Raw genomic sequence first — 18,754 nt, forward strand, 5'->3', positions numbered from 1 at the left:
CAATGTCAGGACTTTGTGCTCCTGTTTGTTTCATGAGGGGCCACATCAAATCTCAGCTAAGAGAAGAAAGGGAAGAGCTTATTTTGAGAAGGGACAATATTATGGTGTCTTACAGCAAAGAAAAAAGACATGAGCAAGGTCTGCACAGTTATATAACACCTGAACCTTCCGAAAATCTTAATTAAAAGAAATAGGTTCATGTCATTAGAAGTGGAGAATATCCCAGTACCTGCATTAGTACTGGGGTGAAGTTTAGCTCATATAAATTGGTAGCAAATGCTGCCACCTGCAAATCATTGTTGTGTGCAAGGGGTTGGTTGCAAATGCAGTTGCAAGGGAGTAGCTGCAGGAAGCAGAGCAGCCACCCTGGTCCCTGTACTTGGCCTCCTGTGGGTGCCCCATGCCATCACCTCTTAGAGAGCTCCAGGCCCCTTCCTAACTCATTTCTCTGCAGCAATTTTTCACTTGGATTGAAGCCAGCATGTCATCAACAGAGCAGAGAAGCAGCAAACTGAAATGTGGCTAACCCAAAGGTGTGGGCAGGACTTGTGATCACAAAAGGGAATGAGGAGATCCTTCCAGCTTGGAATGGTGACTCTCTAGGAGTGCCAGAACCAGCTTTCAAGAAAACATATGGAGGCAGAACTTCCTAGTCAAAGCATTGTTAACAATCCCTGTTTCACTGTTTTTCTCCTTTGAAGCCTGGAACCAAAACATTTCCCATTTCTTTGCTGGGTGCTGTCTTGTCATTGCTTTGACTGCCCTGCTTCCTTGCAGCTTGTGTATCCAGAAACAAATGTTGGTCTCTATGGTCTCCTGCTTTTGTTTTAACAAATCTTTATTAAAGGTCTGAAAACAATATGCTGAATCATACTACTAAATCTAGCACTGTAGCTGTGAAGGTGTGGCTTTGTTACAGATAGATACAAGGTGTGGTACTCCCATTGATTCTGTTAACAAACCCTTGCTTTAGGATATTGCAAGTGAGACTGGGATATAACTGACTGTTTCTGAGCAAAGACTTGGGGTAGTTTGAAAAGCTGGAGAAAAAGAGACTTCCAGGCATCTAGCCTGTCCATCAGTCCACTGCTTGTAGCAAACAAGTTTTGAAACAAACTTTCAGGAGCATCAATTTGTCTATCTGTACAAGTCCAAATATTTTTTTTTTTTCTTGAGCTTAATTATTACTTTCCTCTTTCTGCAGATCCTAGAAGAAAGTATCACGTAAGGCTGCTGGCATACAACAGTATGGAAGAAGGTTATCAGGCTGACCAAACAGTCAGCACTCCAGGATGTGTCTGTAAGTGTTGTAGATGCATGAAGAATTTATTGAAAGTTGAGGTGTTTCAGGGTCCCAGCAGCTCTGTGTTTTTAACTTTTAAATTATCAAGTAATTCTGTGTAAAACAGAAACAAGAAAGACCGTATCAGTGACAAATACTACCTTAGTCATCCTGCAGCTGAGACACAATCCTGTGCTCATGAAGCACAGCTGAAGAAAGAAGACAGCCCAAGCACATTTCCTTCCCTTGCTGAACTACCTGCATCATCTAACATGATGTGTCTGTATCTTATGAGAGATTTATCTCTTTTTCTTGTCTCTGATAGTTTTGACTTCATTTTTGAATAAATGAGTGGGATTGCAGAAATTATATGGGACATGTATTGGGTTAGGAGGGATCTCCAATAGCTTTAACCAGATTCCTGGGTCTGAATACCTGGTAGTGCTGGGTTAGGGAAGATTTGTATCCAAACTGTGGGCTCAGAGCTCTTAATGTAACCAGCCTCTGTATCCAGTGCAGTTATTAACTCCTGCTGCTATTTTGTTTTAACCAGCTGTCCGTGACCGCATGGTGCCGCCCCCGCCGCCCCCTCACCACCTCTATGCCAAAGCCAACACCTCCTCGTCCATCTACCTGCACTGGGGCAAGCCTGCCTTCACCTCCGCCCAGCTCATCAACTACACCGTGCGCTGCAACCCCGTGGGGCTGCAGAACGCCTCCCTGGTTCTCTACCTGCAAACGTGAGCAGCTCCTGGGACTCTTGGATTGCCAGCTCCACACCATTCCCACTCACTTTCTACTCTTCCTGCTCTCTTTTAATATTCTTTTACAAGCAACAACTTTTATTTCCCTCAGAGGACTGTGTGTTTTGCCCATTGGCTGCTAGGGGTTTTTTAAGATCTATTCATAGAACAACTTCATTCTCTACTGGTGATCCTTGTGTTGGGTCATTGATTGTTTAGTGTCTTTTTAGCTGTCTAGGTTGAATTTAATTTTAAGCTCTTTTTCAACTATATAAAAGAGCATACCTATTTTATAAGTAGCTTGTCTGGGCAAAGATGGGGCTTAGTCCAGGGTCTGATTTTAAGACCAAAAATGAGAATTTTTGAGGGGTTGAGCATTTCACTGTGGGAATGCCATGTTCCTGAGTGTGTGGCCCCCTGCCAGGGGAAAGCTGAGTAGGATTGCTTGCTCTGCAGAGAAGCAATGTGTGGAGCACAGCATGGCTGAACAGGGAAGGGAGCCTGCCTTGGGCTGCTCTTCAGCCTCTGCCCAGGTGGTGTGGGAGCAGAACACTTCGCTCCATACTGGGGGCTGTGGGGCTGCCAAGGGAATCCATGTGTGTAGCTCCCTCAACTTGCGTAAACTTCAGTTTACTCAAGCCTCTAAATAAGAAAAATGATGTCTTAAAGGATAAATAGTTTCCATCCTTATATTCATGGTTCTCTCTTCCAAGAACACATCTGCTCTATAGCTGCCAGCTTAATGATTAGGCACAGTATAATCACCGTGTAAAGTTCTTAGTGTGCAATGTGGAGCATAGCAATGAGTGCTGCTTTCTGTGATAGGATGAGGCTTTTGCAAGGACTGGTTACTGCCCCTGCAGTACAGAAGATGAAAATACTAAATGAGATTTAATAAAGCAATATCTGTAGAGTAAGACCATTTTAAACTGAGATTTAATCTTGATGATGGGGTATTATCATCCAGAATTAACCCTGGCATATACGAATGATTTCCCTCTGCCCCAGAATCAAAGTAAAGTGAAATGTCTACAATTGACTTTGTGATCAAATTGTAAACTGCAGTTTATAATTAATAGAATCAATTCTGCAATTAATATATTACTAAATATTGCTACCAGATCAGTAAACAGCATTCATATTCATCCCCTAAACATGGGGTATGGAGGCCATAAGTGGAAGGGATGTTGCCCATACAGCCTCTGTGTGTGAACTGGGAAGCAGATCCACGTGCCTTGTCAGCTGTGATGCTGGTTGAAGTTTGTTACTCCAGCTTGAAGCACAGTGTCCTATGGACAAGTGTGGAAAGAGCTGAGTTTGGGATACCTGCTGATGATCCAGCCAATAATACTCTTTGTGCATCAGCTGTTCAAACAACATTTATAAAAACTTGAGCTCACATCAATTGACAGCAGATACAACATCCTCCTGAGAGCTCCAGGGCTGGTGCAATTGCATTTCCAGATAGGCAGCACAGATGTGCCACATGTCTGGACTTGGACTGGTTTGTCCTGTGTTGAACTGACAGTGGGGATCTACTCATGTGACTGAGACATCTGATTTGGGGATCCTTAAGTCAGCTGCTGCTGTTTAATACATTTTATTCCTTCATCTGTCCAGGTCAGAGACTCACATGTTAGTTCAAGGTCTTGAGCCAAAAACCATGTATGAATTTGCAGTTCGACTGCATGTGGACCAGCTCTCCAGTCCTTGGAGTCCTGTAGTCTACCACACTACACTCCCTGAAGGTAAGGAACCAGAGGAGAGACCCTATGGTCCTAAAAAGAACATTTTGTAAACCAAATAGACTGAAAAAGTGCTTATTAATTTTAGGCTGTGTGTAGGAGAGGGAAATCCTTTCCTCTGAGACACAGATAGTGCTCATCTTGGTGAGAGAGAGAAAAATGCTAGCAGGGAAATCCCTGTTTTGGAACTGTAAAATTCTTTTTCAAAATCCACCCTAAATCAGCATTGATTTTTGTATAAAGTGTGATGCTTTCACTACTAGCAGCAACTGACTAGAAATAACTTGAATAAAAACCTTAGACTATGCATATATTGAAGAGGTGTGGCTGATTAATAGGCATTTATGAAAACATATTTTAAATCCCAGAAGTTTTGGAAACTGTAAGAATTCTACACATCTACTGCCTTAGCTGCTGGTTTGATTTACTGTCAGCTTGGTAGGCGAAAATCCACACCTGCAGCTCCATGTTCTCACCAAAGCAATTTTGGGAGGTATTTGTTCATACAAATGGATAATGAAGTGGGAGGTTGTCAGTAACTGTTTCTTTCTGGAGATGAGGGAAACTTGCTTTTACAGAATCTAAGCTATTGACTGGCTCAGAGGATACAGGAGAGTGTCTCTGAGGAGCAGCATGTGCTTGTTTCAATGTGGTGTCTGGGATGTAGCAGTAGCCATTAGGACTGCACATCAGTTCCTTTCTGAGCAATTTAATTGCATGTAAATTGGGTTAGCCTAATAGCATTGTGTTACTGTTCTCACAGCACCATCTGGCCCTCCAGTAGGAGTGAAGGTGACTTTGATAGAGGATAATACTGCTTTGGTTTCCTGGAAGCCACCTGATGGTCCTGAAACAGTTGTCACACGGTACACTATCCTCTATGCATCCAGGAAGGCTTGGATTGCTGGGGAATGGCAAGTGTTGCACAGAGAAGGTAAACTAAAATCATGAACCTATGAACTGGACAAACACTGATGCTACTTATAAGATGCTTTGTTACTTTCAGCAACCTTGGACTGCACTTCTACTATGAATTATGAAATAATTCATATAAATGTTCACATGAAAGTTCCAAAGAGTTTAGAATTATTGCCATGGGAAGATGTATTAAAAAACAAGTTCATATTCAGAAGGTGAGGGGAGAAGGGGCTCTCTGTGTTGCTTTAGAGCTCAGTGTGTGCATGTATACCAGAATGTCTTGTAAATCCAATTACATCCATCTTAGTTTCATTGTAACCATGATTGTGATGGTTTTCATTTTGTAAGTGCACTCTTTCAAGTCTGCAGTCTCTGAGATGTTTAAATGTGACTGTGTGGGTTTCTATGTTTCTCTTGATCACTGCCAATCCAGTTAGCTCAGTTTGCTTAATGAACTTTCTCCTACTCCCAGTAAATCACTCTGCAAATTCAATTTAACTCTCTGGCTCTATTCTACTGCTGAGCCCAAGCTAATCTCACAGTACCTTGGGTATGCTGATGTGAACTGCAGTCACATCTCTGTGATTAAATGTCGAGATAGTAAAAATTTTTGTAGGCACTTTTCTGAATAATACTGGGATTTGAGGAGCTGAATCAAGGACAGATTTCTAGTGTAGCCAGAAAAAAAAGTAAAAGGCATTTATTGTTCTGTTGATAGTCAAAATAGACAGAAGTAGTTCAGAATAGATAATGTTCTGATAATGTCTCAAACCAGAGAGGAAAGCTCAGTGTTACAGAGTGAAGTCAGGTGCTTGAGCAGCCTATTTAAGAGGATTGCCCTGGAAGAGTTACTGTTTCATTGTTCTGCTTTGTTACCTGGCTGGAAACTTAGCTGTCAGCAGAGAGTGAGGCTGTAAATTTTCTGTGGAGATAATTCTAAAAACTTAATGAGTAGCTCTCACAGAGGATAATTCATTTCACCATCATGGAGACTGAGCTGTTCTAGTTCAGAGCTGTTGTTCTTTGTGCTGCTTCTGAGGAGAGGGCAAAGGCCCAGCAGCCCCTGTGAAAGGTGGCAGTGCCACTTGGTCTGCTGCAGCACAATGCAATTTGTCAGGCTGGCCTCAAAGAGAATGGGCAGTGTGAAAAGTAACAGAAAAATGACTATTAAACTAAATCTGTGAAAAACAACTACTGTGAAATATCGATCACATCTAACTACAGGGGAAGATTGAGCCAACAGGTTTTCACTATTAAAATTGTTCAATGAAATAGTAATTTCAATAAAGTTGTCCAACTAAATTGTTGGAAGAAACAGTGATATTGTTATATTAAAGGACAAATTTACTGTTATTTTTTACTCAATAAAAACCCCAGCAGATTTAAATTCACACAGAGCTTATATTTGAAGACTACATCTTGTCTACACTGTATTTGCTGCTTGCAGCAAAGTGGCTGAATTGCTTTCAGATACATTGTTCAGCTCAGTCATGCCTGTGAAACTGAACAGCCTCTCTGGTAGTATTTCACCAGAGATTTCGGATGGCAGGATGGCAATAACAGTAAACATTTTCATGTGGTCCCATACTGGAAGTGTTGGAGGGAATGAGCAAATGGAGAGCTATAAATCTTGGTGTATTACTGTGTCCATCAATGTTAGAGCCACAAATTTTGCATTTTGACAGATATATTAGGGCTTGAGGCGTGGTGTGGAATTCAGGCATCTTGACACATTAGGACAATCTGTTATGTCTTAGTTAAAGTATAGATGAAAAAGTCTTTGAAAGGAAATTAGTATGTAGAGATAAAATTGAGCACATACCATGATCAGTCCTGTGACAGTCCTTTCAAAGATAATTTTAGGGAGAAGCAGGGTTTGGGTTTTTTAATGCATTTATTCTGATTAGATCAGTTAAACCTATGCAATAAATAGCATTGTTTTGTCTTGATGCTAAACTTGTCCTGCAGAAGATTTGTGAAATCTTGACTCCATTCCATTGTCATACCTCCAGAGAAATCCCCTCAAAAAAAAAAAAAAAAAATTAAAAAAACACCAAACCAAACAACCCCAAACCAAACCACTTATAAAATCCTAGTATGGGCTTAGTTTATTCAGGAAATTTTCTCCCAATCCACCCCCTAATTTGACTGAGCTTGTGTTAGGCCTGGCAAAACCAGAAAATATAACTGCATTTTGGTGCTGATTAATGATGTGAGTTATGTTTCAGCCGCCTCCCCCTTCTTCCCTAGCTCTCTTCAAGTGGATCAGAAGTTACAGCCCTTGCACACTTGGTGTGCAGTAAATCAGTACCAAGTGCTCACTTTCTTTAGCAATGCAGCAGATTGGAAAGGAGCTGGTGGCAAGGAGCCTGTGATATTGAAATGTGACCTTTCACCCTTGCTGGTGCTAAATATTACAGCTCCTTTGGTTACAGATACCTCACATTTTACTTCAAATGCTTTCAGCTAATGGTTTTTTTTTAATGGAAGAACTGAAACAGCTTTTGAAGTAGCTTCCTTTTTGCCAAATGTATAATCTTTTCTGACAACAAAACAACCTTATGTTTTATAGGCTCCCCTGATACTATAAATTTTGACTTCTCAAACTGATTTAAAAAGTTAAAATTTTGACTTAAGCCTGAGAAGGTAAATGGAGTATGTGAAAGCAAAAAGATAGATTTAGTGCTGTAGCTGCCACTGTTAGGGAAATAAAAGTAGCATATTTCTGTGGTAGCAAGAAACACAGGCATTTTAGAGATGAATTGGAATTCTAAGCAGTAGTTGCAGTCCCTGGGCAGGCAAAGCTCTCATTGACTTTGATAGGAGTTTTGCCTGTCTAAGGACAATGCTAGTGTATCCTATTTATGTTCTTAATCTTTTATCCTGCCTTCAGGGACTTTAGGAAATGAGTCCCTAGCACATGAAAAAGACATTTTCTCTAATATTCTTAGTAGCACAGCTTAGATGCACAGTAATCAAGGAAGCCTACACAGGTCTAAATAGGGTTTACTTTTATTTTAAAATCATCGTATAAAGCACTCTTGCAGAGCTGTCCTGTTCATATAACTAGACCTGAAATTTGATAAACTGAACCTGGATTCAGTTAATTTTTGTTCATGGTACAGTAGGTGGAGGAGAGGCACATGTGTTCTATATGAGAGAGGTTTCATGTTCTGGTTTCTCTGCCTGAGAGTCTGGTTAATGCTGGGTGCATCTCCTCACAGATGTGATCACAACATAAAGGCTGTCACACTGAAATGCAGCTCTGCTAGATATAGGGTTGGTGTGCTCTGTGTCATAGCTGATACGTCAATCTTGGTTTTGAATTACTGGCACTTCACAGTGTCCTATGTTCAAATAGAATGGAGAGAAAGGAAGCAAGGGATGAGAATGTAAGGCCTGTGTTCATTCTGTAGCTTGTATATGCAGGGTAGACCATATCAAAGTGATCACAATCCTCAAGCAAGATTTAGAGGTGCTATTGGGAAAAAAGTATAGGTCCCAATGTCTAAATCTGAGTATTTTCCCAAAATTTTGTCAAAATGGAACTGTTTATTGTATCTTTTCATAGGAGCAATGACCATGGCTTTGCTGGAAAACCTTATAGCAGGAAACATCTACTTGGTTAAAATAGCAGCCTCCAATGAAGTGGGAGAAGGACCCTTCTCAAATGCAGTGGAATTTGCTGTCCTGACAAAGGAGACATCAGAGTCTAACCAGAGACCTAAACGCTTGGATTCTGGAGATTCCACAGGTCAGTAGCAATGCTTTAATTACTCTGTCACAAGTACTGGGGAGAAAAGACCCCTGTTTGTTTTAGCTGTAACCACTTTCTGGGTAAACCATTCTGTTTTATGTGAGGCACTCCTAATAGTGTTGCGTTTTCTTCTAAATGAAACAATTTTGGAATTTTTATCTCAGTTCAACTCAGAACTGGTCTAATTCTCTTGCTCAGAAATTCAATGTTTGCCTTTCAAATGAGAATACATAATTGGTTTGAATTTTACATCAGTAACTTTGCAACCAGTCTTTTAAGGCATTTCCTTTTAGTCCTTTATCAGTGGCACTGGGTCTGTCCTCTTCCTCCCCTCTCAGGACTGCACTGACCAGACGCTCCTCTGGTCTACAAGTTTTATTTTCAAAAGTATATAAATGTATGACAGAGAAGGCCTGGAGATCTCATTAGAAGGAAGCATTTGTCTCTGTGGTTGTAACTGTAACCCTATTGATTTCCTGACAGGGGGCAGGAGTTAACTCTTTTTATTTACTGAGCCTTTCTGTGTTCCTTTTTGATACAGCTTATTCTGACTATTACCATCTGGACCAGAAATCAATGACTGGCATTGTTGTTGGGGTTTGCATAGCCTTGACCTGCATCCTTATCTGCATCTTGATCTTAATTTATCGCAGTAAAGCCAGGTATGTTTTTGTTCTCAAAGACTGGCCTCTTTTTCACTGTACTCACTCTAGCATGTGCCTTCTCCTCCAAGAGTTCTCTGAAGTAGTCTGTCTCTTCACCTGTTTCTACCAGTGTTGGAAACAAAGCACTTTGTTGGCTCTTCCTACTGTACCTGAGCCCTCTCTGCAATGAAAAGGAGGAAGAACCCACAGAGTGAGTCAGTGGTGGTGCTTTGACAGCTCAGTATGAGGCATGTTTCCAGCTGAACCCCGGTTTTGGGTCAGATAAGCAAGCTGCTGTTATCATCTGCTCCTCCTGCTGAACCCTCCAGCCTGCCCACACCTGGCTGGCAAGGCTTTATTCCCCTGGTGCTGCTGGACAAGAGGAAGTTTGACATAAAGGAGTTCCATGATGCAGAGTTTAAAGCAGATCCCTGATGCAGTTCCTTTGCAGTGGTGCAAGCCACTGTCTGTGTCTGTCATCAGCTGTTAGAGGGTATAAACTGGCCCAGTGACTCTGCCCAAAACTTTGGGATCAGAACAAATATAAGTCACTTGAAATAATAAATTAAAAAACTCACTGAAAGTGTTTTTTGGTAACAAGGGCTTTTTAGCTTACATTCAGGAAAAAATACAGACTAGGAGACAGTCTCTGTGCAGTATGGTAGAAAGGTCTTAATGTCATTAGTGGTTACTTCCTCCAAGTAATATTACTAATCATGACAATTCCTGTCTGCATATTAGCTTGTAGCCTACTGTGTATGATTAACTGGAAGCAGATGTTATTTTTATCACAAGCAATAACATTTAAATTCCATGTGAGTTAGGAGTATCATATAACAAAATGTAAATGCCAAGAATATACCAGGATTACTTGATTAATAGTAGCTTTGAAGTTTATCCTTGACTTTTTTTTATTGTATTCCTGTGGGTCAATTTTATTCCTCCTTTACATTGTGTAGGAAAGCATCTGCTCCTAAGCCTGTGCAGCAAAGCACTGACCAGCTGTCACACACCAGCATCTCATTAGCCAGCCCTAGTGAGGTGGAGAAGAATATTGAAGGAATTGCAGAGAATGAAGAATCCTTATTGCCAATGATAGTGGGAAACAGCTTCATTGATGCTAAGGTACTGTGAGTTTTACTAACTCTGAGGTCAGAAATCTTTCTTTAGAATTCATTGTTATAATATCAGTCCTTATCAAAAGTAAAATATATATCCTATGAACCTCCAGGAGGTTGTGTTATTAATGGGACAAGTACAAAGTTGGCAATCCAGGCTCAGATTTTCAAGACTTATCTGAAGGTTCAGCTGGAGACCTGGTTGAGTACATTTGTCTTCAACTGTACTCTGCAGATTGCAGTTTGGCCCTGGTACAGCATCAGAGGATGGAGGTTTCACAGACTCGGGGCTGCTCGGTGGCCTCTGCTGGTCCCAGGAGAAAAGTGAGAGTTCCTGTCAGCACCTAGCTCAGTCAGTGCCTGTGCACAGGCTAGTCAACTATGGCACTAAGCAGGTGTTCAGGAAAGGATTCTTTTTCCATATATTTACTGGTAAGACAATGTTGCAGTTTATAAACTCATACTCAGTCACATTATAAGTTAGGCTAGAGGCAGGATGTACCAGTGGATGTGCAGAACCTTCAGCCCAGGAAGCCAGTGTGACACCACCACAGTGGCCTTTCTTTCACATGCACACATACTGTGTTCAGGCTTCTTCTGTTCACACTGCAAACTTGAGTGCAGCTGCTCCCTGAGGAGATGTGTGAGACTGAGAAGTGGAAATGGACCCAGCAGAGGCACAGACACTAACTAGGAATGCTTCACTCTAAGTACTAGAGCAAGAGCAGTAGCTGGAGTATTTTGTTGTGTGCCTGCAGTATTGCAGCCTTGGGTCTGGACAGAAAGCTTGCCAGACTTAGCAGGTCTGCTCTTGACTTGTCTTGAGCAGATGTGTACCAGACCACGAAAATGTGATTCACTACTGAGGCTTCATTTGTCTTCATTTTCAGTATGGAACCAATAGGTAGAAATAGAAAAATATTTTCAAGTCTCTTAGAAATTTACTTTATTAAAACAAATGTCTGCATCTTCCTCTGCTGTAGGGAGGATCTGATCTGATTATTAACAGCTATGGGCCTGTCACAAAGACTAATGGCAAGAAAAGGTGGCTGTTTTTCCAAGATGCTAAGAAGGCGAAGACTGAGGAGGTAATTGCTCTAATGGGCAGAGATGCACAATCTTTACTATAACACACGCTTTGCAAAGGAAGATACATAGTTCTCTGTTTATGAAAAAACATATTTAGTGGTCTTAGTATTAATTGGATAGTTTCAGTTGTGTAAGGTTGATGGTGTTCTATCTCACCATAGTAAAGTCTGACAGAAATTCCATTTTCTGACAGATATTGTTGTCAGTACACTGTGACGCTTTACAGTTGGCAGACACTGTAACTCTGCAGTTTACTGATTGTTTACTTTCCTTTGTATCTGTAAACAGAAAGATTTCTGTGCACTTTGCATTGCATTAACTACTTCTGCAGAGACTCTGTATAAACATAAATACAAATTAAATATATATTTACGAATAAAAATAATATTAAAATAGAAAAAATCCTTTCCTATTCTGGCAGCTAAAATTTTTGTTGGCTGAAGAGAAACAAATAAGGGAAAGTAGATGATATACCCAAAGTGCTGAGAAAATTGAGAGCCTGAGTAGAACTGTCTGGCTTCTGAAATTGTTGGTCTGGACATATTTGCTATTTGGCTGAGAAAAAGAGCAGTTTGAAATTGAAGTGTTAAACCAAATCTGGAACATTACGATGCAAATTCATACTATGGATCATACAACCATTCTTCATTGCACTTTAACTTGTATTGTGCTCCTGTGTGTTTAAGAATTAGAAAGTCTTGATATTTGTGTTGTAAAATCATATTGAAAAATATTTCTACAAGCAGCTGTGTATTTCTGATGCCTCTATATGAAAAATATTTGCTATCACCCAAGGAGTAATGCTTAAAGAATATGCATGAGGGGATGGGAGGGAGCTCTACCAAGTGTGTTTTTAAAATAACTCTTCACGTCTCTCTAGTGAAATAATTTTTTATTAGCCATGCTTACCTAGAAGGATTATTTCATCTACTGTGGAAAAGTATGAGCAAGACTTGAGATTGATTATTTTTAAACTCCTCTAGGAAGAGAAGCATTCTGGTGGAATAGGAGACAGGAAATGCAGTAAAAATTCAAATTACGGCTCAGCTTTTCTGAGACTCTTTTCTGTGTGCTCTTGTGCAGCCCCAGAGGAGGTTCGTGTGCCTGTACCAGCCCGGCCCCGCCGCGCTGCTCCGCCAGGCCGGCTGCCCCGGCTGCCCGGCCTGCCCCGGCTGCCCCGGCCCGCGCTCCGACTTCCAGGCGCCCTTCGGGGCCGCGGCCGACACGGAGCACTCGGCCAACAGCGAGGGGAGCCACGAGACCGGCGACTCCGGGAGGTTTTCGCACGAGTCCAACGATGAGCTTCACCTGTCGGCCGTGCCCGGCAGCGGCCCCGGGGGCGCGGGGAGCCCTGAGGCCGCGAGGCGCTGCCCGCCGCGGGGCCTGCCCGCCGTGCCCGACTGAGCCCGGCCTCCCCGCCCTGGCTGTTCGAAGGACAATGAACAGGAGCCAAAGTTTCGCTGTGGAAAGCCTGGCTAACCTAACAGGCGATCCACAGTTCTGTTGAATGTTGGGGTTTTTTTGGTTTTTTTTCCTGTATTTTGGGTTGTTTTTTTAAAGCTCACTCGTTTTGAATGTTCGGTGGTCAAAAAATGTGAAAGGAGTGAAGATTTCTGACTAAGGTTAAAAATATGTCACTTGAGCAAAGGGAAGGCTGTTGGCCCTTTTGCTGACTATCTACCTCAGTTTGCCGAAAGGTGAACTCTGAATGACGACTGCTTTACCTCATTTGTGTTCTAGTTGGTCTCAGCTATGGAACTGATACTTCCTAGTAGTGTTGTTTTATTTTGGGGTTTTTTGTTTTCATTTTCCCACCTCACCCCAAGTGGTGCGTAGAGAGCGTGTGTGTGTGTGCGTGCATGTGTATGACTCAGTGATCAGGGAGTTGTATAGGTTGGTGGACAAGATTGTTTAGCTGAAGCTCTGTCTTTAAAAAGAAGGAAACCTCAGAGTATAAAATGTTATGATTTCATGTGGTTGACACAGAGTATGTTAAAAACTGGGAGAACTGAGACTTCCACATATACAGCCGCATGAAATCTTTTGTACCTCTTGATTTCTTAGACCCTCAGTAAGCCTAGGACAGTGCCTTTCCTCAGAAACCTGTGCCAGCATATATGCTGTATCCCTGAGGCTCTGGGATGTGCTGGATTCCCCAGAGTGTGACAAATATTGCCCCTGTATTCACAGTTAAGGCTAAAAATAATAGCAAAATGAAGAAGTACTCAGCATTTTCAAACAGCTTGGTTTCACCTGAGAGTTATGGAATAGATGACAACACTGAGTATTCCAGTATCACAGTACTTCTTAGCAGTGGTGCCTTGCATTATATATTATGAAATTACTGATTTGCCTTATTCCTTTTTAGTATTCATAAAGTTCCTTTGGAGTACAGAAAGATGCCTTAAATGCTTCTTAGATATTTTAAATAAACTGTAACGTGAGTTTATAGCTCATTTTTACCCATCTTTGAGTGTTAGCATTGTAGTATGTCTCAGAACTATTGTTAGGATGCAAACCTGCTCCTTGCCTTCACCTAGTGTGCTATTAGCCAGGAATTTTAGCTCAGGGAGTGACTTTACCTATATGCCAATCTAAAACTCTGATTAGGCTACCATGAGAAATAAAAAAAGCCAGAGCTTTAGTTGAAGAGTCTGTTGAAAGAGGTGAGTACTGCTACTGCCTCGAACCCATGCAATTCCTGTTTTATACTACCTCCTTTAAAAATTATTCTAGTGTTTTGATTTTTTTGTTGTTGTTTTTTCCTGTACTCAGGGAACAGTTTGTTACTTTTAAGCTGCCTCACGGAAACGTGAAGCAAACTGACAGGGTATCATTTTGTGTTTTAATAGGAGAGAGCGAGAGACAGGGAGGAGGCTGGAATCATCCAATGTTATAAACTTGCCTGTATCTATATCCGGTCCTCTTCTCACTCCTCTTTCCCTGTTCTACATTTTAAAAAAAGTAAGAAAAAAGAAAGAAAAAGAAAAAAAAATTAGGCATATGTTTTTACTTTAAAAAGTTGTTTAAAATATAATGCTGTGAGAAATCAACCATAGGAAATCCTGGCTCTATTTAAGTCTGTCAGAACTCCCACTGACATTACTGGGGCTGAGATGTCACTTCTAGGTGACACCTGGAGGTGTGCCAGGCTGACTCCTGATGCTCCTCAGTACCTGTAGGTGGTCACAAGTTGTGGGTAAGCCCTACTCTCGTGGTTGGATTGTGCTGAGGAATCGGGCTCTGGTTCCTGGAGTTCTTTCCCCTGGAACTGTTGCCAGTCCTGAAGCACACAGCACACACTCACCTCTCCCTAACAGTGGCAATTCCAATGCTTGAAGAATAATCTTGTACCAAAGACTTTTCTGTGGAGGAGAAGGAGGCCACATATTATCCAAAAGAATTTGAACTAGTTGAAAAGCTATAGGTTTGAAGAGCTGAATACATTTTATTGTCTAAGTAGTTACTAACAGAAGCGAATAGGACTTGATTGTAGTAGCCAATTGCATAGGTGAGTTGTATTCAAGAATTTTAACTACCTTGTTGTTACAAGAGCCTTTAAAGAAAGTTAAAATACCAGCAGATATCTCCAAAGAATTCCAAGTGTATTTTTTTTCTCCAGCTTGTAGTTGATGAACAGTACAGTATTAAGAAAAATATTTTTAAACAGTTTTTTTACTACTTGCTGAAGAAAAAGAGAACTTTTCACCAAAGATTTATTTTCAGTCTTGTCAGGCAGAACGTGTAGTGTACAGCTGTTTTTAGTTAGGTAGAGTGTGAATTAATCAAAACTAGAGTAAGAATGTGTAACTGTAGCATGAAGTTTCACACTTCATCTTTCAGAGTAGCCTCTTGTGTTAGTTGCATTCAGAAAGAGCTGATATGCAGATGGTAACTGCTTCTCCAAAGACTTGTTTGCTGTAAGTACTGGCAATGGGGTATAATTTAATGATCCTCGTTACAGATAAATACTGTAAATCCTAAACTCTTCCTTCCAAAGACCCATTCTGTAGTTTAACCTATGGATAATCTGAGAGAAACGGACTTCATAGAAAATCTGCCAATCTTGTATAGATGTTTGCAGTTAAATAGCCAAAGAGTTGAAAATACTCAGTGTATTAGAGAGCAGCAGAACTGGATTCATCACTTAACATTTTATCAAGCTACTTCTTACCAGCAAATAAAGAAAACCAAAGATATTTAAGGTTACCTCAGCATATAGGCAAGCTTAGTTAGACATTAATTATTCTGTCTTTTTCTTTATTTTTATGTTAACCAAATATAAAACACTTCTCCAGAACCCAGTCTACATTCATATGCTTCCCTTTGGCACAGTTATGATTTCTACAGAGCAAAAATTCTCTCCTCAAAATTCATGGCCTAGTACTAATATATCACAAGATTTTGTGAGAGAAAATTTGTCTTATTATTGAAAACACCAACAAGGTAAGCAAAGGAATATCCAGAAATTGATTATGTCTCTATTGAACTTAGTAGCAGAATCAATCCTTCATAATTGTAACAGTGCAAAATTTAAAAGTTTAAATGCTTTATAGCCTTGAGGCCAACACATGTGATTATAAATATGATCTTACAAATGATAATTTTTTTCAAAGTTTATACCCATGGGAATGAGTTTTTCACTGAATTTTTCATTTCATTTGCCTAGAAAGAGCTGGCAGAACACAGCAGGCAGACTGGTTTCAGGTCTTCCAGGTTTTTCTTCTATGTTGTGTCTGTAGAAACTGGGTCCTGGAGAAAAAATATAATTTCTTAATTATGAATTTTGCTAAATATGTTCTGGAAGATGAACATAAATGTGGAATTTAGTGTTACACTATGTGAATTGATTTTGTTTAAGTGTTGTAAGAACTAAGGGTCCATGGCTGGTGTAATGAGTGTATGTGCAACCCTTGTGTTATAAAAAAAAAAAAAAAGCAAAAATGTTACCGTTGATGTGACTTGAAAAGCATCAAAACTTACAGAGGAAACCTCCAAACTGACTTCCATGGTGATAGTCTTTGTAAGAAAGGATCTGCCCTTCAGTGCCACAGCAAGGCCTGGGGTCAAAACTAAATACTCAATCTGCCCACAGCTATACTTGTATGCTTTCTTCATGTTTAACAAATACAAAGCACTGCCATCTTTCAGGAGTTATCCAGGACTGGGAATGTGTGTGCTGTGCAGGACAGGGCACATCACTTGGTTACTTTTTAATCGCTCTGTTATTGTTATGAGAAATCTGAAAAATCTACATATCACTTTCAGTAATTTCCTATATTAGCTCTCCATTTTTTGGATAACTGATACTATTTTTAACAGGAAAGAGTATCAAGAGATTGCTTTGCCTGTTTTTCATTATTCCTATAGTTCATTCCTTCTCTGGGTTTAATCCCAAGCTTTTGATATGAGCTTCATCATGTTTGTCTTATTCAAATCAGGGTCCTCATCCTGTTTCTTTTTAAGTCTATGGGAGAATTAATTTGTATTTCAGTTTGCATAGTCTGGACAAACAAAATAAGCTTATGTTTGTTTTTTAAATTTTCACACTACTATTATTTTAAAAGGACAGAAGTCTTAGAAATCTCCATGAATCCAGTATTAGACTGTAGTAAACATCAGTATTTCAAGTCAGTTTACCTCTTTTTCATTGCAAATCAAGTCAACTTGAATGACTTCTCATTTGCTGCAGCCTGGGTGTACATAAGCATAGTTATTGTTGGCTCTCAGTAAAATGTAACTTTTGTTCATTTTATGAATTTTTGCTCATTTCATTAAGTTCATGCAGGGAAAATTCCATCTCCTAACATGGGGAACATTGGCAGGTTTTGGAGGGCACTCCATGTTTAGCCCAAAATCCCATTCATGGCAACCAGAGAGAGCTGCACAGGTGTAATGCTGGTGGTATTTCACAGAAATCAATTAACTGACATTATTCTCATAAAATTGAAAGCAGAATTACACTTAGTAATTGCTGAAGTGGTAGTTCTTAGCTTGAGCAATTGTTACACGCTTGCAGTTGCTGCAGCTGCAGCTCTGCTAATGGCAGGCAGCCTCTAAAGCAGAGGGATTCCTCTCTCCTGGAAATACTGAGCACCTTTCTACAATAACACTATAGCAGTTTGGAGCATGTGTTTCAAAAACCACAGTTCTGCAATACAAGTCCAAACCCAAATCACTTTCTGTTAACAGAGAAAAGAACATTGGCTCAAATGTAAGTTTTATTTTTTGAAGTTCCTCTAGATTTATGCTGAGCCCACTCCTGACTGACTCAAAAGGGAAATAAAATCATGCTTAAGGCTTTGCTGTGTTGGGCCCTCTGGTTCCATAGGGCTCCTTCAAAAACAGAAGTTTTCAGCTTTTCATGGTTGCATATACTCACATTGCATCTGCCTGGTGTGTTTTCAGTGAAGACTAACTGTATATGAAAAACTGATTTATACAAATGTTGCTTTTTGATTGTTTGGGTTTTTTGTTTTTTTTTTTTTTTTTTTTTTTTTTTTTAAGTTGTGAATGACTTGCCAGTGTAGGAGCCAGGTGTGTATCTGACATTGTGGTGGTCTGGATCCTTTCACTCTGTGTGCCATTTTCTTCTAAGGGCAGCAATGGCTGACTGGCTAATGGAGGATGGAGCTGAATTGTATTAATTTTATATTTGTCTCAGGGGATCAGCTCCATGAATTCCATTGCATGAGGGAAGCTAATGTTTGCCCTGATTTGAATGTAACTTTTTAATGTCTTTTAAAAACTATTTTGTTTAATAATGTGGATTTGTTTTTCTTTTTCTAGCATTCTAGTAAATGTTACCTAGTGTGTTGGTTCATTTTCCCCCTCCAGGGTTGTTTATATACTACCCCAAGGTCATGCCAAAAAATAATAGAAGTTTAAATGCCAAATGTTTATGAAACTGCTGTCTAAATACTGATTGATTGCACAGTTGAAATAAAAGTTTTCCTTAGTAAAAAAGTTACTTGATATTTTATTTTCAGTGTCTCTTGAAGAGTGGCTCAAAACAAGGAAGATAAAAACTGCAGCAACTCATTTCAGGCTGAGCAGATAGGGATATTGTTGGCACTTGAAGTCATAAAAAGAGGTAGACAGTAAACTGAACTTATCATTGAATTTCATAGAACTTTCCCAAATATGTATTCATTTATCACTTATGTACCTGGAATTATTTCCCACCTAAATCTCTGTGTCCCAGTGCTGAACACCCATGCAAGATCTCTGTTCTGCTTTATTTTCATGAGGTATGAAACATGTGGTTCTTTCTCAGTGCAGTTGCTCTCAAAAGCCTGGAAAGCTGCTGACAAAGCTGCACTGCTGAGTTTCCCCAGCACATTTACACCTGCTTCTAAGCTTTTGTTTGCAATAGTAACTCCTTGGAAGAGGGACCTTTACTGTTTAGTTATTGCTACTGAGAACAAGGATCCTGGACTGTAAAAATGAACCTGTACT

At 40.2% G+C, this 18,754-nt stretch overlaps 1 protein-coding gene across 1 annotated transcript in view; it reads left to right on the forward strand.

Annotated features, from left to right (window-relative positions):
- The window catches only part of PRTG (protogenin), an 81,502-nt gene extending 63,718 nt beyond the window's left edge, over positions 1-17,784 (forward strand). Inside the window, 9 exon segments of the mRNA XM_032750315.3 lie at positions 1,205-1,300; positions 1,836-2,022; positions 3,646-3,773; positions 4,534-4,704; positions 8,260-8,442; positions 8,987-9,107; positions 10,049-10,214; positions 11,191-11,295; positions 12,380-17,784. Coding sequence (XP_032606206.2) covers positions 1,205-1,300; positions 1,836-2,022; positions 3,646-3,773; positions 4,534-4,704; positions 8,260-8,442; positions 8,987-9,107; positions 10,049-10,214; positions 11,191-11,295; positions 12,380-12,700 — 1,478 coding nt within the window. The 3' untranslated portion in view covers positions 12,701-17,784.
- Positions 17,785-18,754: the final 970 nt, after the last annotated feature.

The sequence above is a fragment of the Taeniopygia guttata genome, chromosome 10 (genome assembly GCF_048771995.1).
Source record: "Taeniopygia guttata chromosome 10, bTaeGut7.mat, whole genome shotgun sequence".
Taxonomy (NCBI): Eukaryota; Metazoa; Chordata; class Aves; order Passeriformes; family Estrildidae; genus Taeniopygia; species Taeniopygia guttata.